General features: G+C 41.8%; 1 protein-coding gene and 1 long non-coding RNA gene across 13 annotated transcripts in view; one reads left to right on the forward strand and one right to left on the reverse strand.

Moving 5' to 3' along the window:
* C5H1orf87 (chromosome 5 C1orf87 homolog) overlaps positions 1 to 14938 on the forward strand; it is a 78505-nt gene extending 63567 nt beyond the window's left edge. For 4 of the 11 annotated variants that reach the window (XM_038537357.1, XM_038537356.1, XM_038537358.1 and 1 more), the window contains exons 10-12: positions 4938 to 5017; positions 8316 to 8526; positions 14436 to 14938. In XM_038537357.1, the coding sequence (XP_038393285.1) occupies positions 4938 to 5017; positions 8316 to 8526; positions 14436 to 14596 (452 nt within the window). In that variant the 3' untranslated portion in view covers positions 14597 to 14938. Of the gene's footprint in view, positions 1 to 4937; positions 5018 to 5172; positions 5419 to 8315; positions 8527 to 10591; positions 10666 to 13054; positions 13313 to 14435 lie in introns of those variants that run through there. The other 7 variants (XM_038537361.1, XM_038537360.1, XM_038537359.1 and 4 more) reach the window with 7 other exon arrangements.
* Positions 5866 to 25277, reverse strand: LOC111095939. Of its 2 annotated transcripts, none has more exons than XR_005359695.1 (3): positions 25177 to 25277; positions 13011 to 13166; positions 5866 to 8655 (listed from the first exon to the last, which is right to left on the reverse strand). It is a non-coding gene; the product is annotated as an uncharacterized LOC111095939 (long non-coding RNA). The 2 variants fall into 2 exon arrangements; XR_005359696.1 differs by having other exon boundaries at positions 13011 to 13090; positions 25177 to 25275.
* Positions 25278 to 26426: the final 1149 nt, after the last annotated feature.

Genomic DNA, 26426 nt, shown 5'->3' on the forward strand with positions numbered 1-26426 from the left:
TATACATATAATGAAGTCATAGAAAGATAGGAGGAAGAGAATAGAGCTGAAGCAATATCTGAAGCAATTATGACCGAGAAATTTCCAAAAGTGATAGAAGACCTCAAGCCACAGATCCAGGAAGTCCTGTGAATCCCCCTGAAGCCAAATACAAAAGAGCTTACACCCCTCCAAACATGCTATGGTCTGAGGTCTAAAATAGTATTTCGCAAAAATGAAGTAAGGCTCCAACTTTGAATCTCTTCACTATGGAGCCTGTGAGTGAGGAATAGGAGGAAAAAGCAGGAAGCACAGAGCAGGGCTATAGCAAGGCTGTTAATGGGGGGAGATTGGAGAGAATGATGGTAGCCTCGGAGGCTCATTGATCCCCGCAAACACTCTTGAAGATCTATCACTCAAGATAACACAGAAAAATGACTAAGAGTTCAACCTCTCTTTTATTAAGAAAAAAAAAATCCATAGTAATTCCTACTTAGAACTATTTGTATTGGAGGAACAGAAAAGCCAACGCAGTTGGTTTAGACTCTTTATAGGCTTATGTAAGTGAAAACTCTGGCAGCAGCAAGAACTATAGGCTGATTTGCTGTAGTCATTAAAATATCAAAATCCAGGACCTGGTTTCTTTCTGGCTCTCTGCTCTACTGTATATCGTGCTGGCATGATCTTCAGGCTCTACTTGGTGGTACCTCAACTACTCCAGACACTTCTTCAATAACAAAATAGCTATGGCAGCCAAGGTCATCATATCTTCACAGCTCTCTCTCTTTTGGCCAGTTCTTCCCAGAAGGAGAGAATTTTACAAGTTGAGAAACTGTAGCAGATGTCTCCTCTAGTCTCAGAGACTTAGATTAGATTGAGTTTTATGTCTACCTTTGAACCAAGACTGTGATTAGGATACCATGACTATCTTCAACTAATCAGAGACCAAGGGATCCCTGGGTGGCACAGCGGTTTAGCACCTGCCTTTGGCCCAGGGCGGGATCCTGGAGACCCGGGATCGAGTCCCACGTTGGACTCCCGGTGACTGGAGCCTGCTTCTCCCTCTGCCTGTGTCTCTGCCTCTCTCTCTCTCTCTCTGTGTGACTATCATAAATGAATTAAAAAAAAAAAAATCAGAGACCAAGCTTGGAATTGGAACTGGAGGATCATTCTTCCCAAACCACAGCACTAGGATGGAGGAGGAGTGGTCCCCACAAAGCAAAATATAGTTGCTATCGTTAGAGGGAGCTAATGAAGAGAACAATCACCATAGAAGAAATGAATGATGGAAGCAAACAAAACAAAACACAATTCCACTCACATGAATGGCCCATGAGGCTCTTCAGTTCTGTGAATACTTAACCCACTTTTCTTCCCTTTTCATCTGGCTTCAGCTGGTCTTTTCTCTCAGCTATTTCCTGAATGCCCCAAACACTCCTCCCTCCCTTATGACCTTTGCGTTTATGATAACTTTTTCCTGAGATGCTCCTTCTGCAGACATTTGCGTGTCTTTCTCCCTTGTTTCTCAGGTCTTTGATTTAATGTCACTTGGAGAGGCTTTTGGTGAATCCCTTTCCTAAAATAGCAACTGCCAAGACTTCCAACCGCCCCCCCCCCCCAATAATTGGCCTTAGCTGCGTTTCTAGCACTTATGGCTACTTGATGTCATTTTACAGATCTGTTTGCCCTCACCACTGGAATGTGCACTCCCTGGGATGATTCTGTCTTGTTCGTCATGGTATCACAGTTAGCATTTAATGGATGTTTGTTGAACGAGTGAATGGATTAGAATCCCAGCCCTAACCCTACCTCGGTTGTCTTAAGCAAGAAACTGAACCTGGTATTGCCTCCGTCCCCTCATTTGTAAAATGGAGATAATTTCTACCTCACAGGGTTATTCTTCAGAGTAAATAAGAAAACCTGTGAGAGATGTCTGGCATATGTAGATATTTAAAGTATATTTATTTGTGTTTCCTTCTCGTAAAAGTTTCATTCACTAGGTCCAATGAAGCCAGAAGTCTTTATTTAAATCTGTTGTTTTCTCCTGTGGCTTCACTTTAGAATTACCTAGGGAATTCCTTAGCCTGTCCCGAGCTGGGTTCTCACCCCCGGAGATTCTAATTTAATTGGTCTGGTGTGCCGCCCAAGCACTGGTAATTTTTAAAGCTCCCCAGGTGGGAGCATGTTAGCTGGCAGCCCTGAAGACCACTGATTTCAAGTCATTAGTGCGGGGGGGATGGGAGCACTGGCTGCGTGACTATCAGAATTCACTGGAAGTCCTGTAAAACCTGGCCCTTCCAACACCTGGAAACCTCTAGAAGCCAGCTTGGCTTATTTCCTCCCGTACAAATCATCAACTGGCAGACTAGACAGATGGTTATTATTTATCTTTCCTGCTGTGTTAGAAAGAAAAAAAATCCACCCAGCCTCGGGTTTCTCAAACCATTTTTACACGTGCAAACCATTACCTTTTTATATGCTGATAGGTATTAGGAGAAAGGGGAGCTTAAGAGAGACCGGGGAGACTAGTATGTATTTTCTCCTAATGGAACTTTGAGAGGTGCAGACACCAGAGAGAAACTGGCCTGGGGCAAAGACTAGGTTCTAGATCTTATGCTAAAAGGGACAATGTACATGAGCAGTGCTCAGAAAAATACCTGGCACATAATAATTAATGTTGAAGATCCTATAATAATCTTTGTTGAAGATCATATAATAAGGTTAACACAATAACAGCTGATCATCCCTTGCACTGAGCATCTTCCCTGTATTAAGTATTTTCTGTGAGTAACTTTTTTTTAATCTCCACAATCTTCCTGCAAACTGCTGGTATCATTCCCTTTTCACAACTGATGAAATTAGGATCTAAAAGCTTGCAGCTGGTAAAGGGAAGAATCAGGATTAGCATTCAGGTCTGAATAAACCAAAGATTATTTTATATGCTAAATACTGTTTCTAGAATCCTTTTAAATCTCAAACTTGATAATTCAGAGTAACTGGAATCTTTTTTCACCTACAGTAACCAGAAAGCTTTTCTTTCACATACTGGGTGAAATAAACAGGTGCCAGGGGTGATGATGGGTTCCCGTGACAAATTTTCAGCAATTAAAACAGATCTGCCCTGAAGGGGCTGCCTCAACTGGCTATCATGATTCTAATTAAGCATCTATTAAGTTTTGCTCTATACAGCATCTGGGTTAAGGATCAGATGATAAAGAAATGTGAAGAAAAATTTCTCCTGTAGGGCCTGAAAAGGAATTGGGATAAATAGAACTATATATGCAGCGGCTTTAATTTCTAAACCCCAAATCACCCATTCACATGGTCATTCACTTAATCTATAAAGTATGTACTGAGTACTTATTCTAATGCTGGGTGCTGGGGCTTCAGATATTTTTTTTTAATTTTTTATTTATTTATGATAGTCACATAGAGAGAGAGAGAGAGAGAGAGGCAGAGACACAGGCAGAGGGAGAAGCAGGCTCCATGCACCGGGAGCCCGACGTGGGATTCGATCCCGGGTCTCCAGGATTGCGCCCTGGGCCAAAGGCAGGCGCCAAACCGCTGCGCCACCCAGGGATCCCGGCTTCAGATATTTTTAAGTCACATTGTCTTCACCAAGAAACTGAGGGAGAGGATTCATAACAATTCATAGGTGTAATATTCAAAGTGCAACAAAAGGCTTTTTAATCCGATATATAAGTTGACTTACATGAACCTCCTTACATAGATGGCACTCTTAGTTAACAGTTATTGAGCATTTGCTATGTTCTAGGTATTTGCTTTATTTTCTAGCCCCTTTAATCCTCACGATTATCTATGGGCGGCATTAGCCACCTTTTACAGAAGTGGACACTGAGTGAGACACAGAGAAGACCAGTAACCTGCCCAAGGTGATGCAGCTCATAGAGAAAGGAGCTAGGACTCAAACCCAGGGCATCTGGCTGCAGAGCCTCCACTCTCCACCATTAGGTTACACTGCCACTCTCCACCCTTTTAAAAAAACGTATTGATTGAACCATCATTGCTGAAAGTAGTGAGTCACAACTCAGAAACAGTGTGCATTTGTTTTGGCAGACTTGAATTACGCGCTAAATATGGGAGCTGAAGCTTCCAGAAATCTGTACTGGATGGCCATTGCATGGATTTGTAAAATAAATGAGTAAGGCACCAGAGGTGCTAATGATGAATGAATGATACCCATAATAAGCCTAAGAGGACCTGAGCAGAAAGTCTGCGTGTCTTTTTCCTGGATCCTAAGGAAATGTCTTCTATGCATGAAGGCAGCAGCCTGAGCAAGTAGCACCCAGACAGTAGACTCCCCTGGGTTCAGGATAACCTGTGAACACGGAAAGAACCAAGGAAGGAGGAAGACAAAGCTTTTACCTGATCCTTCAGGCACACACCTGGATGGAGAGAGAGGCAAATGTTCCCACTTCTCTGTAAAGAGGCAAAGCTATGGAAAGAGGCTCCTTGCCACACTCCACACTGTGAAAGCCCTCCGGATTCAAGGCGGTTCTATAGGCTGTTGTCTCTGCTTATCTGGAACAGTCTGGTGCAGGAGGCACCACCAGTATCACTTCTACCTGGAAACTCCTATTCATCACTCAGGCCCCCAGTTTAAGTGTCACTTCCTCCAGGAAGCCTTCTCTGATCGTCCAGCACTCCCACCCCCATCTCAAAATAAGTGTAAAGATTTTCACATTTCCCTTGGCTGTGCTTATGGTAGTTTGTAACCAAATAATCAATTTGAGGAGTGATTTAGCATCTACTTCCCCTTTGTGAGCTCCATCAAGGCAGTACCAGGACTGTTTTTCTCTACCAGTGTGTCCCTATCACCGAACACAGGGCCAACCATGTTAACAGAGCCTCAACATTCTCGTTGCCTGAGTGTATACGAGTATGTGCTAAAATAAAGAGACCAAATTAAACCCTTCCATTTTTTCTTTCCCGCCCAGGGAAGCATGTAAAGAAAACCTCTGGCACCGCAGTGCCGGCTGAAGTTCCTGAGATGTCTCCAGGCAAAACAGAACATATGGTATGCACCTGGCTATATGGGGCTGGAGGAAGGGCTTCACCCATCCTTCGCCTTCTATTCTCTCATGCTGGGTGAGGGCCTCCCTTCCGGGTTTTTGATTTCCACCCAACACCTTGATGTCAGGCTAGTCTGACTTTGAGACTCTGCTCCAACAGAGAAGGGAGGCAGAACTCTTGGGAGTGCGTAGGTTGGTTCCTGTCCCCGCTGATACAGAAGCAGAAATCTCTCAACACGCAGTGATGGACCTGCTGTCTGCCCCAAGACACTGGACTTGTAGCATGTATACAGGTGTCCTTCCAAAGTCTGTGACCAATCCACCAACTGCTGTCAAAATAAAAGATGGTTATAAGACCTATTTTAACATCTTAAGTCCAGCTTCCAGAAACTGAGGGTGACCTTTTCCCCAGACATCACATTTTAAAATGTAATGGGCTCTTTGATTTAAAAAAAAAAAAAAATCTGGCAAGCAGTTAAAATCCGTTTTAATATTCCCAGCACTTAGCCAAAAGAAGATGCAGATAGAATTGAAAAACAGCCTGAGTTTTTCTGTTGTTGTTGTTTTTTAAATGCCCGGATTAGAACAAAATTCATCTTAAAATGACGGGAGGCCTCTTCATGCACTTCACACTTCGAAATATTTTAGAAAATAGTATCCATTTTGGCAAGCCTCTTGCCATGCAAGAAACAACAGCAAATGCTTTTCTCCTTGAGTGTTAAGTCTGTTGTGAACAAGATTATAAAAAATATACTTTGCTCTTTTATTTTGCCTCTTGTTTGAGGATTTTACTGCATCTCTACAATAATTGATTCTTCTCACATTTCTCTATAAGCAGCATTCATTGCCCCACTTTAGAGAGAGAAATTGAAGCAGAAGTTTGGTAAGACACATTTCCTCTTTTCCCAGAGAAAATCATTTATTCATTCCCATATTCATTCAGTAAACATGTCTTCAAAACCACCCTGTGCCGGTCACTAACCAGACCTTGAAGGTTTACAAATGACCACCTCATAGGCCCAGTCTCTAGACCCCTGGTAGAGAAGAGAGATGCTGTAACAGTTACAATATCCTCTAATAAGTGCTGCGATGGATAAAAGGGCTGCAAAGAATCACCCGTCACCCACCCTGGGGCTTTGGGGAAGGCTGCCCACAAGAAGTGAAATATGAATTGGGTCTTGAAGCATGAGTAGAAGCCCAACCAATCAAGGCATGAGTGATAAGAAGGGCTCTCACAACAGAGGGAATAGCATGTATAAAGCATAAAGGCATTATACAGCTTCATTTTATGAGGCTGGAAAAAATGAGAGAAAAAGGGTGCATACATAGAATTTGAAAGAAGAAAAAGAACAAAAACTTGAATGATCTTATGTGCCAGGTAAGGAATTTGGACTTTACCCTGTTACATCTACAGCGGGACTAAAACAATATAGGGTGTGTCACCTACTTACTTAGTTGAGCCTAATTCAGGTCTATACAAATCCTCCCTTTCCCTGCCTTTAGTGATCAAAGAGAATGTTAAACTATCTGAAGGAATACAAAGTTATTTAAAATCAGCTTCTCAGATCCAAGGACCTCTTTTAAATTCTCTAAAGTCATCCACCAAACTCTATGCAAGTGTGCATTTAGCTGGGTAGATTATCTAAAGTATTCATCAGATTTCTAAAGGGGTCCAAATCTCTAAAAAGTATAATAATCCTATTTATTTACTTTATGAAAACTTTATCTGTTTCTCAAGATTGATTTTATCAATGTGGAATTCTTTTATATTAATCTCTTGCAATTTACCGGTTGCTGGTCACCCATATGGTTGCAATTTCATATCGCATTCTATTCTTTGAAACAAAACAGTTCTTTACAATTCCCAGAAGCAGCTCAATCCGTGTTTGTTAACAAACTCAAAACTTGGTGTCTTATTGCAATTTCCATTCTTTAGAGCTATGGGATTTTTCACAACTCATGTGAGAAGTTTGAGACAAAGGTACAAAACTGGAGAAATTCAGGTATTTGAAAATTGGAGGAACCACAGAGATACAGAAGTTAGAGGCATAATTCTAAGGCAAATTAGTTAAGATTATTTGCATTGTGGTGAACAGAGCCAACTCTACCAATTTAATATAATGGAAGGATAGACAAGCATATTACACTAAGGTCAGAACCATAACAACACACTAAAGTCAGGGACTTGAACAACATCATGACTTCCTGTGTCTTTTCTCTCTGCTGTCAGCTTCACATCCTCTATCTATGTATCTTCCTGTGTATGTGTCTATCTTTCTTGGAAGACCATCTTTTTCTCATTTTCAATACACAGAGTGGAAAACCTGCTAGAATTCCTACATCTCACACAGAATGGCCTCTATTTTTCTTTCTTTGTCTGTCTCTATTTCTCACAAATAGTTCCAAAACCACTGGACAGTGTGTTTATTGGCCCATTTTGCATTAGGTGGCCAGTCCTGCATCATGTCCTTAGATACATGGTGGTTTTCTCCACAGTCATGTAGATAGGGAGGATGGGCAATGTCTGGAAAAGTGGGGCTGGGCAGATCAAACAGCTGATGCCCACTCTCTCTCTTAATGGTAGGTGATAGAATGTCTTACATGGCACAGTAAGGACTCATTTGTCCACTTGTTCTAAAACCACCTCTATTCTGTACTGGACATGGAGTTAGAATACCAAAAGGGACTAGACATAAGCTCTACACTTACCTTCTAGTTTTGTGTCTACCATTGACTGTATGAGCTTAGTAAGTCACTTCCACTCCCTGGGTCGCAGCTTCCTCTGTTAAATGTGTAGAATGGACAGACCACAGAGGTGCTTTATGGTTTAGTAGAATGGGCCCAGGAGCCTAAGATAATATCAGTATTGTTTCAATCACTTTCTGTCAAGAATCTCACACTCATGATGCAGAGGTTTCCCACAAAGAAATTATAAGCATTGCCTGAAGCCTATCTCTTGTGTATCCCACTAGTATAAAACAGAGTAGAATATCATAAAAATTCTCAGTTACAAAAACCTTTGTTTTGTGTAAGTCAGAAATGTAAACTGAATAAAGGCATGATTCCACCCTTCTCTTAACAACAACAACCAAAAAAAAAACCAACTCAACATAGTTTATATCCAGCAAGAATTGGCAGATATGGTCCTATGGCACAGAGGATTTGAAACACATCCTCTAGCTTTACAAAGCCAGACCTTGCAATAAACCTTGCTAGCTGTGTGGCCTCATCTTTGGCCAAGAGACTGGAAGAGTTCTTTGTGGTGAATGTATTGCCAGTGCAATGCTTGTGTTGTTTTGGTAGAAAACTCCAGAAGAGAAGCTGCCATCAGAACACCGTCCTGCTGAGATTTCAGCCCCAGATGATCCCCTACAAGCCCTGAAGGTCAGGCCAGTCTCACAGCCTTTTGTGAGTCCAATGATGATGAAGAAAGAGTCTGAAGAACAGGAGATGTGGATCAACAGGTTCAGGAAGCTGGAGAATGCCCTCTACCTGTGTGATCTGAGTAATACAGGTGAAGTGAGCCGCTGAGAGCTGATATGCTTTCTATTTTTGTTCGAGTCTGGAAGTAGACACCTCTTCTTTCACTTCTTATCAAAGACAATTTGTATATAATCCATGTGCACTGATACTGGGAACGCAACTGGAAAATACAAAGATAAATCAGACTGAGACATGAATCCCCCACCAGATTACTCACAGTCCTTCGTGTCTGATCCTCCTCCATTCAACTCCTGGAGTCTAACACACAGTCCAATCTTGCAACTCCCAGCTGAAATCTTCAGTGCACCCCCTGACAGGCTGAATTCCAAACTCCTTAGCAAGGCAAAAGCTGGTTCTGTCCACCTTACAAGTCCTTTCTCCTTCAACTGGTATTCTCTCAGTGTATCCTATCCTGTCATAATGAATAACTTGCCCTCCTCAAACATGCCATGCTTTCTCCAGTGGCTGCTCCTTTACTCAACCTATGCCCTCCATCTAAGCTGTCTGCCTCTCCTCTTCCTACCCCACCCACCCCCCTGGGCCAACTCTCCATCTAGTCCACCTGGCTATCTCATGCCTAAACATATTTTGTGTTAGAACTCAGGCTCTACTCCCCTGAGACACCCAAGATTTCCCCAGACAGATCTAGGCTAACTTTTATCTGGCCTCTTGGAGTTCTTTAACAACCATTATCATAGTTGATATAAATATTTTTTATTTGGGGACTTAAACAATCTCACCAGTAGACTCTATTCTGTTTTTTGCCCTTGCACCTTGCACAATTCTGTTCAAATTTTTTTTGAAGGAACAAAGAAAGGAATGAATGTAAATACATAAATAAATCCAAGATGGAAGGTAATAAGTACCATTACAGTGTGCTATGTGGGCATTCAGAGAAAGGAGTATTCCTTCCTAGTGAGATCAGGAACGGTGATATCAGTGTGAAATTAACCATTAAGGATAAAGTGTGCTTTACATGCAAAGGAATAAAATAGACCTTTCTGGCAAAGGTACACATTAGCCAAGTAAAGTGTTATGTGTGAAGTTCAGGGCAAGAAGTTTGGACTGGAAAGAATATAAGGGCTATTAAGAAGAATGTGAAATGATAAAGGTAGAAATATAAGATTCCAGATCTTAGATGCCAGACCGAGGAATTTGGATTTAGTTCAAAAAGAGTGAGTAGCACTGAGAGTTTCTAGGCAGGGTGGCGGTATGATGAAGTTGTATTTCAGAAAGATCATAGATGGCTGTCTACAGATTGAAGGAGAAACTGAAAGTAAGGAAAGGAGAAAGGACTTGCAATGTCCAAGTGAAAACAAAGTCCAGGACAAGGTCAGAAACCTGGGGAAGAGGGAGCAGATACAAATGCACATGGACTGAAATGGTGGTATTTAATGACATTCTGTAGTTATAGTGAGTTAGTGTATTATACGTGAAGCCTAAAAGCATGGAACCCATGGAAATGGAAAGTAGAATGGTAATTGCTGGGAAAAAATGGGAGACATTGGTCAAAGAGCAAAATTTTCAGTTAGAAGATGCATGAGTTCCAAGAATTTAACGTACAGCATGATGACTTCAGTTAACAATACTGTATTGTATACTTGAAAGTTGCTAGGACAGTAGAGTTTTAAATGCTCTCACCACCAAAACTATAACCACAACAAAATGGTAACTATGTGTGATAAAGAATATGTTAACTAACCTTATTGTGTTAAACATTTCCCAATATATACATGTATCAAATCATCACAGTATACACCTTAAACTTATATAATGGTATATGTCAATTATATCTCAACAACAACAAAAAAAATAGTGGATATATAGCACACTCTAGAAGTAATCATGTAACAGTAGCAATGCCTGTGTTTTCATTCTCTGTGTGTTTTTGTTTTTTTGTTTTAAATTTCCAAAGCACTTAAGTGTAGACAATATAAAGAACTCACAATACCCAAGGAATACCCTTGGGTACTACTACACAATACCCAAGGAATTCCAATAATCATACCAAAGAGAGGGGGAGGTGAAAATTTTAAATGAAAAATTCATATAGCTGAATTAGAAAATAACTTATTAAACATGTGTTATAAACCCAGCACTGTGTCAGAGGCTGGACCAGAGGGAAACCCAGAAAGAATGAGACATGATCTTTGGACTAAAGGACCTTTAGGTAAGACACCAAGACAGATAGTAATGCCAAAAACCAAACATTTTCAAGGACAACATAAAGTATAATAATTGAATACATAAAGAAGAGTTAAGGAGTCCAAAAGAAAGAGAAGAAAAATGAACAGCAGCTTATCTAATGTGACCTAAGTGTTCAGAGAGGGCTCCATGGAAGAGAGAGTTTAAGTGAGGCTTCAGGAGAGGTTGGGGTTTACTTTGGATAGTTGGGGAGTGCGTTCTGAGTTGAAACCATCTTCTGCAAAGCTTAGAAGGTTCATGTTGGATTAGATAGTGAAGGTGAGATCCTACTGCAAATCCTGAGTGCTAGGATGAGGCTTAATCCTCTACCCAGTGTTCACCGAAGGTTTGATCAGAGGAGAACACAATAAAAGTGGAGACAGATAATTTAGGGAAGATACTGGAGAAAAAGTGATCAAAAAGTTACTGAAATAGTAATAATGAGGACAGGGTAAATGGGTGTTGGGCATTAAGGAGGGCATGTGATGTGATGGGCATTGGGTGTTATATGCAACTGATGAATCACTGAACTCTACATCTGACATTAATGATGTTGTATATGTATAAGTCTAGGTATTCTTACCTAAGAGTGGTGATGGGGTTACAAACAAAAACAAAAAACATCAGGTGAAGAAGGAAGACATTTCTAAAGAAACAAATGCTGAGTTGCAGTGATGGATGATGGATCATAAACTTAGTTGCTAAGAGACTCCCCAAAGACCAGGACCTTTCTCATACTTTTGAACTGTTCTGAGGAAAAACAGAGTTTTGTTGACTTTGGAGACAGATTCCGGCAGATTTGAAATGCCTCTCTCATGGCCTCTTCACTATTTATGCCTGTTTTCTCTGTTTCTATGAAATTCATTAGTTCCTCATCAGCCAGGGAATGTGTCAGCCTGATCTGGGAACATCTATAACTATCTTTAATGAGGGAAGAGGATTAACTGAGGTCATTTAGTTGGTTTATTACCCACAGTATTTAGCTGACCACCACAGCCTCATTTGAGACACTGAGCAGATGATACCTACTTTGCCTATTGATGAATCAGTGTTCTTTATTATGTGCAAGGAAATATGTAGGCCAGGGTGTTCTTCATTCAGGGTGAAGACAGACCATCCATCATCAAATTAGTGTTTCTGGGAACCTACTCTGTGCTTATGTTCTAACAGGGGTTGTCAAGAAAATATCCTTGAGGAGAAAGAATAAGAAATGACTGTGAATAACTGGTTGTGTTTTCTAAAGAAAGAAGGGCGGTTGGGATAAATGTTTGGGTGAATGGTAGATTTGGAATCTTCCCAATGAACTGAAGGCTAGATAGAAAATGTTTTCCAGTTCAAGGAGGCAGAATGCAATGACAGCCCTCAAGGACATTCTTTGCATGGGTCTGGACTTTGCACACAGTGAATCACTAACTCCTCACATCAACCACATGCTGAAGGGATTAGTGTCCTTATTTACGGAGGAAAAAGCCAAGCTCAAAGTGGTAAAAGACGGGCCAGTGGGAAGTAGAGCCATAATTCAAACCGAGTTGTACTGGACTTCCCACTACACTAAACTCCCATGACATACTAGAAAGAACATGAGGTTTTGCTTCTTGTTTTGTCAGTTGTTTATTTGTTTGGTTTTACCAGAAGACTTAGATTCGAGTCCAGACTTTACTAATTGCTAAGCCCTGAAAGTCAGTTGTTTATATTCTCTGAGCCTATTTCCTCATCATAAACTAAGACTGATAATAATAAAACATACCTCCCTGCTTTGAGAAAGTATCACATGAGATTTGAGAGTTCTTTGCAAACTGTAGAGTGAAGTGGATGTTAAAGAGGCTCTTCTTATTCCTTTCATTTTGGTTGTGATGGGACAAGAATAGCCTCCCAACACTAAGATGGATTGTAAAGGTTATTTTATGCAGCTGTCCTGGGCAGCCCCTAATGACAGTAAATTAGATAGATACAAATTTCAGTCAATGGACTTTTGTTTGACACAAGGAATCCTCTAACAGTGGCATAGCTTAGAAGATAGTAGAAAATGTCCCTTATGCCCACCAGTGGTGATTCCTGCATATATTTTCTACTACTACTTTTAATTTTTAATTAAAATACAAACTAAATTTTATATATTAAAAAAATATTCTTATTAAGACATATTCTTATTTATTTGGAATAATACTGGTGCTATACCTATTCTCATCCTATAATAATGCTTGCTTTAATGAGTGCTTAATAGTTCTGGGCACTGTGCTAAGCTTTCATTATTTTAATGATTTTGATACAGTTTAATTATCCCTATTTTAAAGTTGAGGAAACTGAGTCTCATAAAGTTAAAGTACTTACCCCAGTCAGACACTTAATCCAAAGCCTATGACTTCTATTTCCAGAGGCAGACTATGAGGCAATGTCTTGAGAGATCCAACCTAGACCAGATCAAGAGAATCCACCCGATGTAGAGAACTGCAAAGATGCAATTGGCCAACCCAAAGAAAGATATTTCTGCAGAAGAAAGGATCAACACTCTAATAGAAGAGAGAGACAATAAACAAGCCTACATAGAACAGAAAAGAAACAAATGGGGATGGAATGGGGTGGGATGGGATAGAACTAAATAGAACTTAATATAATAAATCACATCAGGACCCAAAATGTTTGTAGCCCACTGTTAAGAACACCCATCACAGAGAGGTCCAGAGGGGAGCATCATACTCAACAGTACTTGCTCATTGAAATATAAATACTTGGCAGCTTAAACAGAGATAACAAGTGTCTAGTAGACCCAACCTCAAATGGACTGGTTGTGGTGTTTACAAAATGACTAGAGGACTGCATCTGACCTCTTTGAAAAAGAATTTCACAATCATTATTATAGCCTCCATGAGTACAGGAAAGTAGAAGAACAACATGCAAGGGATGTATCTTTAATCCCTACAAAAGATATTGAAAAGCTTTTCTGGACACCTGGGGTTGTAGATCTCCACAATTCAAGGAACATCTTTAGGAAACAATCTGAGCCTTCCTTGCAACAATCTCTTCCCCCTTACTCTATGATGTAGTGTCATGGTTAAATGCATGGATTCAAGCAATCTTGGGCAAGTGGCTTACCATTTCTGTGCCTCAGTTTATCCCTCTGTAAAATGGGTGGTTGTGAGCATTCAGTGAATTACTATTGGTAAAATGTTCGTGGGAATGCCTGAAACGTAGTAAATGTTACTTACATAAGTCTCAGTTACTATTGCTGTACTCTAGCTAATTTTCTGCATATCTTACTGTCCCAACTGGTTGGGGATCTTCCTGAGGTAAAATGTTCCTTCCCTAAATCCTCTATATTCCTAAGTATATAGTATCTGACATATACCAGCTCACAATTAGGGGCTTATGAATGAGTTGTTCCTCTTTGCTGATGTCATGCTCTACACTTAAGCAAGCAGGAGGGAGTCACAGTAAATACATTTTCAGAGATGCATAAAAATGAGCTGTTTGAATCCTGCATGTTTGGAACATGTTTGGCTACTTCAGTAAGATAAAAATAAACCAGAAAAGTAAGAAATTGAGTTTAGCAGACACCCTACCTGTTTTAAAAATTGGCCGGTAAAGTTTTATGGCCACAAAGAACAAGCTTAAATTGCTTTAAGAAGCTGAAAGTGTCAAAAAATTAGCATTTTGTTTTTTACTCAGAAGTCATTCAAGCTAATATAGATTTCTTTTCTCTTTTTTGCTTTCTCCATCCTGTTTTCAAAACTTCCCACCCACCTGACCAAATTGCAGGGGTCCTGGAGAAAGAACGGGCCAGACGTCTCATTCACAACTACAATCTCATTTACAACCTGTCCCTGAGCCCTCAGAAAATCGACCAAGCCTTGCGGAGATTCCGTGTGGGAGAAAATATGCTCTTGGAACCAGCACTTCAGTACTTAAAGGAGCTATGATAACAAGCCCATATTGTGAGAACAGATGTTTCCTTTATCTTCCTTTTTACCCAGACATGTGTTCCTCCCTGTCCTGAGTGTAGTGGTAGAGGCACTGTCAGAGTTGAGGCCGATACAGCACTGGAGATGCTTTGGACTTGGACTTCTTTTCTGGCTATGATGCTCCCCCATAAGCAGCTCAGACTGACCCTGGAAAACCAGGTTTCCCCTCCTGAGGTGGCAAGAACTCAATTTCTTAAAGTCCTCTTCTATTCTCATAAAGCTCCTTATTGTCATTACATGATTTTCCCCCTATATTGCTGATAAAACTTTATTTTTTGCAAACCCTGGAATTCCAAATAGTAAAAAAAAAAAAAAAAAAAAAAAAAAGCTAGATATTCTTATCAACTCCCAAAAATGCCTGTCACATAGGAGACCTAGATACATCATTTTTATTTCTTTTTATTTTTTTTCAATTTTTATTTATTTATGATAGTCATCAGAGAGAGAGAGAGAGAGGCAGAGACACAGGCCAAAGGAGAAGCAGGCTCCATGCACCGGGAGCCCGATGTGGGATTCGATCCCGGGTCTCCAGGATCGCGCCCTGGGCCAAAGGCAGGCGCCAAACCGCTGCGCCACCCAGGGATCCCTAGATACATCATTTTTAGATAAGTAAACTAGCCTTTCCTCTAGTCACTATTCTAGGTAGGATTTTCGCATTATAAAAGATAAAATTATTGGCAATATATTAATACTAAGGTAAGGGTAAGAGCAGAATTCCAAGCAAGTTTTCTGAACAAGTGAGATATTTTCTCTAGTACAAAGCAAGATGATGTTACACTATCCCCAGGGATTATCTTCTTCCCAAAGTATCAGAAGTTTTTAAATAAGTGACACCTGGGACAAAGGATTCTGGAAATAGGCAACATCTTCTTTGCTCTCTCTGGCAGAAAAATCAAGCAAAACTTTCCACAAGTTCCCACAGTTCTCCTATCCAACTTTGCACCTCCCACAGAACACGCACATCACACCACACAGGTAGCATGAGCTCACTGAAGGAATACTGACCCAGGACTTCAGAGACAAATGTGTTCCCAGAACCATCATTAATGTTGAGTGACCTGGATTCTGGTTTTCAGACAGAACAAAGGAGTTAGGTCAAGGGGAAAAGTAAAAAGATCTCTGAGCATCTCTTTTTATCTATTTTATGTAGAGGGGTGTCTCATAAAATCTCATAAACAAAGCCCTAAGAACAAAATAATTTTGATTCACTAACATCAATGATCTCTAAAGGCTTCAAGTGTGACCTGCTTTAGTTTTCACAATCCTGGAGTAACCCAGAAAAAAATGCCTCTTGAGGCCCACTGACCATCTCTCTAACATTCTAGAACCCTTGGTCCTGCGAGCTGCTTTTGAGGTCAGAGAAGTAAGCAAATAAACATGGCTTTCTCAAGCTACCAAAATGTCAAATGAGGGAAATTAGAATATTAGATCAGACAAATCAGTATACGTTGGGCAACTAACTTGTGCTGGGAACTGGACATATTTTGCTTCATCCAATTCTGATGACTCACTGTGGTGGGTTTTACCATATTGAGTAAATACTGTACTCAACAGTACTCAATACTGTTGAGGAAAGAGACTCAAAGAAGTAAAGGGTAGAAAAGCAAAGGGCTGTGCCTGTTGATAACTGGCCAGAGGGTTAGAGCCTTCTGAAGAACACTGGTCACATACCTAAGAATACCCTGTCCACCCTACATCTCTGTGGGGAAGTGGACTGGAAAGAGGATTGGATGATGAGAGGTTCTAAACATGAAGCCAGGGTTATCAGACTCATTTGTGTGGTCCTGGAGGGTGTAACCCTACCTTACCCAATTCTTTGTGTGCAATATCTAGATTAGCTCCTGATGGATAGCCTCAGCACCTACCAACTCACACAGCTGGAGGTGACTCCACTGACCCAGAATGCAGCATGAAAGGTGTCCCAGAGCTATGTGACCACAAGTCATACACACCCTGAACTTAGGGCTGGCTGGCTAAATGCTTCTGGAAGTGGGGTAGCCATGGCCATATGTGGATCCACAGTCATCCCACCACCACTACCCGTTCTTAAACAGAAAGCAGAAAAAGAAAAGGCTTTAAAACCCACCCAAATCCAGCTCTGGCACTTAGTAGGTAATAGCCTTGGCAAGTGTTCAATCTCTCTGAGCTTCAGTAACATAAACACTGTTTCACAGGAGTGTTATAAACACCAAGAGTCATGCCATTTGGACGGTTCTTACACATGGTAGAGATGGACCTTTCTTATGCCCCCTTCTCTTAGCTGCTGAGCATCAGGATGCTTGAACAATGGTCTGCATGAAATGACACAGGGACATAAGGCTACCCTTATAGCAAAAACAAATTTTGAGATATATCTGTCTTCTAGGACCAAAGAACAATTGTTCTTGAATCATCTCCTGTCTGGAATTGTCCACTACTTTACCCCCAAGGGGTTTGTGTATGTATGTGTGTGTGTGTGCATTTGCAAGACTTCCACCTTGCAAAAGTAAATACTCGTTCAATTTTCTCTGAGTAAACATTAAAAGAAACAAAATTCAACTTAAGTCATATCATAGAGAAAAGCGAAGATATCAAGGTGACAGTGTGACAGCAGATGTTAAATGAGGCCTTGAGGCAAACAAACCATTGGACATAAACAGGAAAATGCTATGAGGTCATTATGCTCTAGAATACTGGTTTGACCTCTATCCTAGGACTTCTCCATGATTTGTTTTTATGGAAAATCTATTACCTTTCTCTCTTTCTCTCTTTCCCCCCTCAGATGTTAGTGTTATTTTGTATACTCTCAGTGACTGTCACTGTGAGCTTCTAACACTTGGGTAGAGAAGTCTGGTGTCTGCGGTCTTGACCAGTTTTCTCTAGCAGAACCTTTCTATACTGGTGTCTGTGTGCGGTGGACTGTTCAAACTCCAGAATGCCCTGGACTGACTCAGGGTCAACTGTGTCTGCCCCAACTGTCTGAAAGCCTCAGCCTCTAAAGATGGATCACTGAAGACATGACAGAGGCTGAATCTCACCAGCTGGGCAGCCTCCTTCCCAGATGTATGACCCTGGGCAGTTCACTCCCTATCTCCCGGAGTCATTCATATTAAAGGAGATAATGGTACAAATTGCCCAGCACTATACCTGTCACATAGACATGCTCCAGAGGGGACACTGGCCTCCTATTTTACTCTTATACAGTATCTCCATTTACTCCATTCAGTAACCCAAATCATCAAATCCCTTTTCCAAGTACAGACCCCTTCCAAGCCAACAGGTGGCTCAAGGATCATGTAGTCCTCGAGGGCAGGGACCATGCCCTCCACATTCTCATTCTTCATTCTCTCACCTGCTCTGACTCCTCCCAGTAACCCAATTAGGCTAGTTTCACTACGAAGCCCATTGTACAGATGAGAAACTGAGGCCCAGGGTGGTAAAAGTACTCGCCTAAGGGCTAACAGCTAGGGAATGACTGAGTCAGGATTAGAACCCAGTGCACAACTTTAAGTCCAACAGTGGCTTGCAGGTCAGAGCAAATAACCTGCAAAATTCTCTGTAGCATGAGTGGTCTGTTACCCCAGCAAGTCTGGAGGTCATTCCCAAAAAGGCCTGAGGTCTTGCCCAGCTTTGTCCCCAGCTCACAGCCCAAATTCACTCCCAAGTGAGCACCTGGAAAATATCTGTAGAATGGAGCCCCTACATGAAACTTGTGAAGGCCGGTGGCCTTCTGCCCTCTTGCAACTCTCAGGGCTACATCCCTGCCTTGCGGGGACTGAAATGAAAGGTGTTTTCAGGACTCTTGGCATTGTGTGTTTGCACAAGCAGAGAAACAACTGTATAGATCAGGCAATCCAAAGAGTTTGCTAAGTGCTCCCTGACTCTTCAGAGGAATTTCCCAAGATCATTAAGAGAAACAATACAGGGTTTGATATTCTAATTGGGATCAGCAACTGGACAGCTTTGGAGCTGGCCAGAGAACTGTGGAGTTCTGCAAACAAATGCTGGCCTTTCTTCTCTTTCTCTCCTTGCCCCTCCTCATTAGAGCCTTTCAGCTACAGTTCCAAGGCTCCTTAGCAACAAAGGCGGGGTTTCCCAGGGCTGGGGTGCCTCAGGAATGCCAGCCATTCCTCTCATTAGCATTCAGGGCTCTTCATCTGCCTGCACAGTTAGCTTCAGGACCACGCAAAAGGCAGTGGCTTGGGGGAGGCCCAGCATTTAACATGGCTTCTTGGGAAATGGGAAGCCTCCAAAAAAAAGTTTCCAAACAAAAGGCATCAATATTATTTGTGGAGCCATCAGACTGCCTGGAGCACAATATGGCTCTGGCTCAGCCACATGCTCTCTCCCCAGGTTCTGTGTGAAGGCCTGATAGGGACTTCCCAGACACATCATGGGCTTGGATGCCAACACACTGGAAGGTGTCCCTCCTTCTCCCCTCTCTGCTGTCCAGTCTCAGACTCAGTTTATCCAGACTGGACAATGGGTAGAACTCTAACTGGCAGTGGGAGTGCCCAGAGGAGGGGAGTTGACAGAGGGTAAATGGTCAGATGATAGGACAATCACAAACAGATGGTGCCACTAGGAATGGATTCCAGACAAATTCACAAGCAGATTGAGCTCTGACAAAGACTTAGCTGGTGGAGAGCAGTCAGTGACTTGCACCAAGCCTTTGCTCAAAACACATATCCTGCTCTCCCATACAGACTTCAACAATTCCATTAGGGGGCCCTTACCAGGGTTCTGTTTCACTGGAATTCCAAAATACTGATCAATAGGCCAATCTCTGGGAGATTCCAATCAGCAAAACCATTTTTCAACATACTTGTGTTGTCTCTAAGCAGTTTCCTTCGGACTCACTATGTTTGAACACCTCCAGGGATGTGGACCTCACTACTTAACATCTCTAAGACAGTTCCTTCTCCGGACAGCTCCAATTTGTTCTTCTAAAATTGGTCTCTGTTTTAACCTCCTTTCTACCCTCCCTTGAGGCCAAAGAGGATGTAAAGTTTGATCAATCATGACAACAACAACCGCCCTTCTAGAGTTAAGAACAACAGCAACAACAAAAACCAACAACAACAACAAAAAAAAAAAGGAAAGAAAACTTTGTTTTCTTCCACCACTGACTCCCATTGGGGAGATAGATAGCTTGGGAAGGGTCCTTTACTGTATAAAAGTTTCCATAATCCATATGCTGACCTACACTCTCTATTTTTACTTTCCTATGTATGTACCTCTGAATAAACAACCCATCCCAAATAAGCCATCTCAACCTCAGAATACCCCCACCCACTGGCCTTGGTTAGCAACACTTCTGACTCCTTACTCAACCATGTATTCAGCAGGTGACAAAGAGAGCAAAGAAACAAAAAGGCAGGTAGGAAAGGCAGTCTATCTCCCATTGGGTCCATGGAGGGAGTGAGGAATGGGGAAAATGATAGGTAGATGGATTTTGATTCAGCCAGAGAAAAGACATGCTAGTGATCAGAACTGATAAATAATAAAGTGGGCTGCTCCCTAAGAGCAGTAGCTTTCTGTCCTCAGAAGCCCTTGAGATGGATGGAAATCTGTCAGTGTTGGGAAAGATGGTTCCTTCCAAGTATAGGATAACATGAATGACAGAAGCCTCAGGTTATGAAGCCTCTGAAAGGTTGCCAGGTCTTGGCCACCTTTTACAATGGCAGAGAAGGAGAGAGAAGGTACCACTATCCCCAGATTGGCTTAGTCTCCTCTGGTCTTTTTTTTACGATCATTACACTTGTAATTAAATCAATATTTTCCCTAGTTGACCTGCATGCAGTCCAGGAGGCCTAGTCTAATTGGACCCCTGCTATTTCTCAGGAAGACCCCAAACAAAGACCTATGCACAATGGGAGCTTCCAGAGCCTGAGTTCCAATCTACACTCTGCCTTTGGAAGACACATTTGGGGCTCATTATTTCCCCACTTCCTGAAGGAATTGATTTCAGCTGTAATATCCTATGCAGTATCTAGGGCATATTTTCAGGAAAACCCTCTATCCTGGGGGAGGGGGAAATACAGGAGTGAGCCAGGAGTGGAGTAAAATGCAAGAACAACGGTGAGCATTTTGCAGATGAGCATCCTGAGACTGAGAAATTCTGTGGCTTTGCTAAAGGTGCAGGAGGTGCTAGAGACAGAGATGAGAACTTGCCTTCCCTCACACAGCTCTTAGGGGCCATTCCTCACCAGTCCTGCCAGTCCCCCTCCATCCTGGCTTATTTTCCAGCTGCCCGCAGTAGGTTGGCAGAGTGCAAGAACTGTGTTCCCCCACACTGCTACGCCTTGGGATTTGTGTCCTGCTGCCTCATGCCAAGGTTCCTTGAACCCAAGAGAAGGGTAAAGGAGCTCTCAGTATTGAACCCATGCTGTGGGCCAGGTACTATAATTTCTCCTAATACCCATGATGGCCTTTAGAGATGGGAATTATTTTTACTTTATGAATGAAGAGCTGAACCTCAGAGGCTCAGCAAAAGAGCAGTAGAGACATGATTTAACACAGACCTTCCCAGCTCCAAATCCTGTGATAACTCCCACCCTGGGCTGCCTAGGAGGGCAGAAATGGCCTGGGTGCTACTTCCTTCTGGGGCTTCTAATAATCCTGGGTTTTTTGTGTCTTGGGAGGGAAACGAGGAATTCAGGCCTGTACAGTTGTCTCTTTTTTATTTAACAAGTATTTGCTGAGCACCTACTATGGTCAGGTCTCAATAAACAGTTTGAATGGATTTCCCAAAATATTTCTAGACTTCCCAGAAAATTCCCTTGCCCAAATAACACTGGCTTACTTGGACTACCTTCTTTCTAACTGACCCCTGTCTAGATTGATCTGTTGGTAGTTTCTCCCCCTGGCTCTTAATGGGTCAGAAAATGTATGTCTAGATGTTCCTGGGTGGCTCAGTCGGATAAGTGTCTGCCTTCAGCTCAGGTCATGATTCCAGCATGGTGCTGGGATCAAGCCCCACATCAGGCTCCCTGCTCAGTAGGGAGCATGCTTGTCCCTCTCTGTCTGCCCTTCACCCCCTGCTCATGCTCTCTCTCAAATAAATAAATAAAATATTTAAAAAAAAAAAAAGGAAATGCATGTCTACTCCCATTTATTTCCCCCCCCCCCCGCCCCCCACTTAATCCTTCTCACTCTGAGAACATCACTCAGCCAACACCATGGTTTCCCTCAGCCCTCTCTGGGATCCTGATGAGGCATTAATGACTTATTCCTATATGGATAACTTTGTTATTTGTTGGTCTGAGGCCATTATGAAAACACAGATATACCACATAGATACTTTAGCAGGAAGCATCTGTCATTCTATCCATCTATCCACTTACTCATTCATCGGTTCAACAAAAACCAACACCCTGCTTAGAGTGCTTAGAGCTGTGCAGGGTACTAGGCATATGGAGATGAATGAGATAGAACTCATAGTCTGTTAGCAAAAGCAGACACTAAAGCTACTGAATACAACAGAGTAGAAGTGCTATGTGAGAGAAAAGCCAGGAGTACTGAGGCACAGCGGAGGGGCACATGGCTCAGTCCAGTGATAGCAGCATGGCTGTTGTCAAGTAAGCTTTCTAGAGCATTTATGACTGAGCCAAGTCCTGGCAAAGGAGAAGCAACTGGCCAAATAGGGATGGGTGGGGAGTGTTTGGGTTATAGGACTGAGCATTCCAAGTAGGCAAAAGACGGTGAACAAAACCCTGAGACATGAATCTGCCCTCTGTTCTGGGAACTGGGAACTATGGTTACATACACTGCAAGCATGATGCTCCAGGTGAGAGTGGAGGAGGCAAAGCTGAAGAAAGCAGAATCAGGTCTTGGAGGCCCTTGATGCCCAACCAAGACTCTGTACGAAGCACAGAGGGCTGTGGTATGGTCAGGTGAATATTTCAATTGCTCAGGGGCCATTTGGGGGGAAAGTTCTAAGATGCAAGAATAGAGACAGGAACACCTCTTATACACAATTGTATGACTTGGGTAAGTCACTTAATATCACTGAATTTAAGGTTCTTCATCTATAAAACAGTAGACTTTAGACTTAAAGTACTTATTTTGCAGGATCATTATAGAGGCTAGATATAATGCATGGAAAACATACAGTGTCTAACACCAAACAGGTCTCATAAAATGATAGCTATGTATTTTATAATATTCACATTCTATAATAACCTGATCACAGAGACAAAGGACCTTGCAATAAGAACAGCCTTTCTTAGGAAGGGCATGAAGGATAATGCCATCAGCAGAACAGCTTCAAGGGAGTCATTGACACTGACGCACACACAAGTAAATAATTTATGTGTTCGAACCATTTTTTGAAGGCCCCATTATTATTCCTACTCCCTGCCTCACAGTGACGCTGGTAGTCACAGTGCATTAGTTAATTTCATGGCCCTGTTGTGAATCTTACAATATTTCATCCTCCTAATTCAAAATATTCATTCCAAGTGGTTCCAACTTCACAAATAAATAATTCCTGTTGGAAAATGGACTTTTTCCATCTGCCCAGACCATTTTCCATCTGTTCCTACAAGCTCATGGTAGGACGGAGCTGGGTCTTGAAGCCCCGTTGATTAGTCCTGATTTAAGAAGGAATGGTTTTCTCCCAGATGGATTGTGCATTAGTGATAAAGATTAGTTTCTACTGTTATTTGTTACTGTTAGGAGACAGTTTTAGAGATATGGAAGTGGATCAAAAAATACATGCTAGATAAAAGGAAGGAGAGAAAAGTCACATTGACTTCACTCCCACCATGCACCTGATCTTGTAGGCACCACGTGTAATTTGACCATCGCAACAATTCAACAGGTAAATGTGATTATGTCCATCTGACACATGAGGGAACTAAGGGTCAAAGGGGCTTTAAAAGGTGCCTGAAACCACATAATTTGTAAATAAGGGAGTGAGGACTGAGTCTAAAACTCAGGCTCTTTCCATAATACCAGATTCAGGAGAGCATTGTGCTTTTTGAATGGAAAGTATATTGACCAAAGAACTATGCTGTTGTTTCTTTTGGTACCATGTTATATTATAATAGGAGAGTATCCAATGAAGGAAAGGTAATCCATTTTTAGGTCCTTGCAATGACATGGAGCTGGACAGAGGAAGAGAGTCATTTACGGATATGGTCAGAATACAGTCCTATCGTAGCACCTGGAACAGTGAACTATGAATTTGAAAACTTGGACTCGTATTTTGGACTCCCAGCTTACTTAATAGCAAGGAAAAACCACTTAGTTTCCTGAGCCTTAGTCTCCTCAGCTGGAAAGTGAATCTACTCTATGTTGCCTCTTCATTGACCCTCACAGGGTAGGGAAAGGCGCATCAATAAGGAGTATGTAAGATTATATAGAAGGGAGTACAATTTGCCAATGATAAAGTTCTATGCACATATTAGATGACATTTTCATTTCTGTGCTTGCTTGCCACAAAATGTTTGCCTGCAAGAAGACAAGGAGCTTGTGTCAGTGTATAAATCTATGCGATCCTTCCTTCATTTAGAAAGTCTGGCTACCAAAAAATACTAGTTGAACTAAATGGTGTGCTTAGTGATGCAGATGATTTACTTCAACACAGATTGAAGCAAACAGTCTATTGGCTGACACCAGACTGTGGCCCACACATTGAGTCTTGCCTTCTAGACTACCTCCAGGAAAGCAGATGGTGTAAGCACTGGAGTAGATAGTCTCAACTCACTACTAATGAGTTTTATATGACCTTGATCAAGTTATTTAATCTCTCTGTACCTCAGTTTCCTCTTCTACAGAAGAGGGTTAACAGTACCAAATGCATAGGGAGGCTGTGAAGATGAAAAGAGATCATGACTACATGTGTGACTGTGTTGTAAAACAAGGCGTGGGTCATAGTAGCCAATGAAAAAGTGTTATTCATCATCATCATCATCATCATCATCATCATTATCATCAACAACCCAAAGCATCTGTCCTCCTGGTCTACCATGATGTGTACATTCCCACCATTAGGGGTTATATCTTGGTTATGGGACAACCAACTCGACTCAAGTAGGTTATAGTGCTACAGACAGAGGCCAGGGATGCTGCTACAAGACACACGACACCCCCCACAACGAGGTATAATCCAACTCAGAACATCAAAATAGTGCCAAGGTGAAGAATCTTGCATTAGAGTCATTCCTTTGGGTTGAGGTCTCCTGCCACCATATGAAGATTTAATAATACACTCAAGGCTTTACAGAAACTTGTGGTTTCATAGACTGTCAGCCCCAAAAGAGACTTTTGACCCTAGAGTCACCATTGTGTGATCCAAATACCTGTTTTACTGAAAGTAAACCTTGGAGGTACAAGGACTTCCCTTATCCCTCTCTCACATAGTGATGGAAACGATATTTTTGTTTCTTCTTTCAGTCTTGTCTCCTGCAAACACACTGCTCCAGACTGATTAGAGAAACCCAAGGTCAAAGTCACCAGGCTACCAACTGAGAGAGCTAAAATTACACCCCATATTTCTAGATCCAGTGGCTGAGAAACTCAAGTAGGGGAGAAGTCAACGTAGTCCAGGGTACCTGCAGCTCAGAGACTAGGCTTCTGCATCTCTTGACCTCTTACCCACAGAGCCCAGCACAGAGGAGGGAGGTAGTAGGAAACAGGGTAGCAGTAAGAAGCAGGGAACTTAGAATTAAGCTCGGAACAGAGTCCTGCTCTCCAAGTCTTCTGTTATTGGCCAATTATAGAGAGTCTAGAATATTAGCACTAAAAGTATCTGTTGAACACTCCAAGCCCAAAGTCCGTAAAGTTCATTCTACCCTATTCTCTCTGACTGTCTCTCTCTTGGCCTGAGATTCTCCACTAATAAAATAACGGTAATAAAATAGTAATACCTTATAGAGCTGTTCGTAAAATCAAATAAAATCAAAAGCGTAAATACGACTTGTTCTTAATGGCTAAGAGTATAGACAATTATTAGCTGTGTAACCTTGGAAAAGTCACTTAACTTCCTTCTGCCTCAGTTGCCTCATCCCCAAATGGGCTTAGTAACATTATTACTTACCTCATACTGCTGTTGTGAGAATTTAATGAGATAATATACATGAAGTACTTAGAACAGTGCCTGCCTCGTAGCCAATTTTATGCAGTGTTGGCTAATATTGTCACTAACCATCCTTTGCTCTCTGGTTCTTCCTAAGAGCCATCCAAATGCAATTTTCGTAAGTAAATTGTGGAACTCTACGACAGCCAACAAGGAGAGGTCAAGATTCTCCCAGACTCCATGATGGTCGCCTTCTTGCCAAATACGTGTTTCGGGATTAGGAAGCAAAGCTCCCTCTGCTGCTCAGAACCGACACAGCACTATCGTCCCTCCTGACAGCTTCATTAATATTCTTTCCTTTCTGCCCTGCCAATCTTACCTCTTGAAAATGCGCTTCCCTGACTGATGAAATTGCTTCTATGTACTAATATCATCAGTGAGGCATTTTCCTAAGCAGCTGACTCATGACTTTTTTTTTTTTTTTTCTCTTTCAATCAAAAGGAACCATCCTTCTAGGCTCTAGTTAGAATTTGAATAGCTGTCTGTTCTCCAGTTCCCATTAGGAAGCAACGCTCTGGAGCCTCAGTAACTGAAGAGGGCATTCTCCCCACTGGGAAAGAAGCAGTGGAATTGGAGCATTATAACAAATTGTTCCCATCCAGCCATCACTTTGTAATGTGACTATTTTCAAGGTAAACTCATTCGTCTTGTTGAACAGATGGCAAAAAAAAAAAAAAAATTAAAGTCTTTCTTTGCATTTCTGACTCTCCTCAAAAAAACAAAAAC

This window comes from Canis lupus, chromosome 5, assembly GCF_011100685.1.
Source record: "Canis lupus familiaris isolate Mischka breed German Shepherd chromosome 5, alternate assembly UU_Cfam_GSD_1.0, whole genome shotgun sequence".
Lineage (NCBI taxonomy): Eukaryota > Metazoa > Chordata > Mammalia > Carnivora > Canidae > Canis > Canis lupus.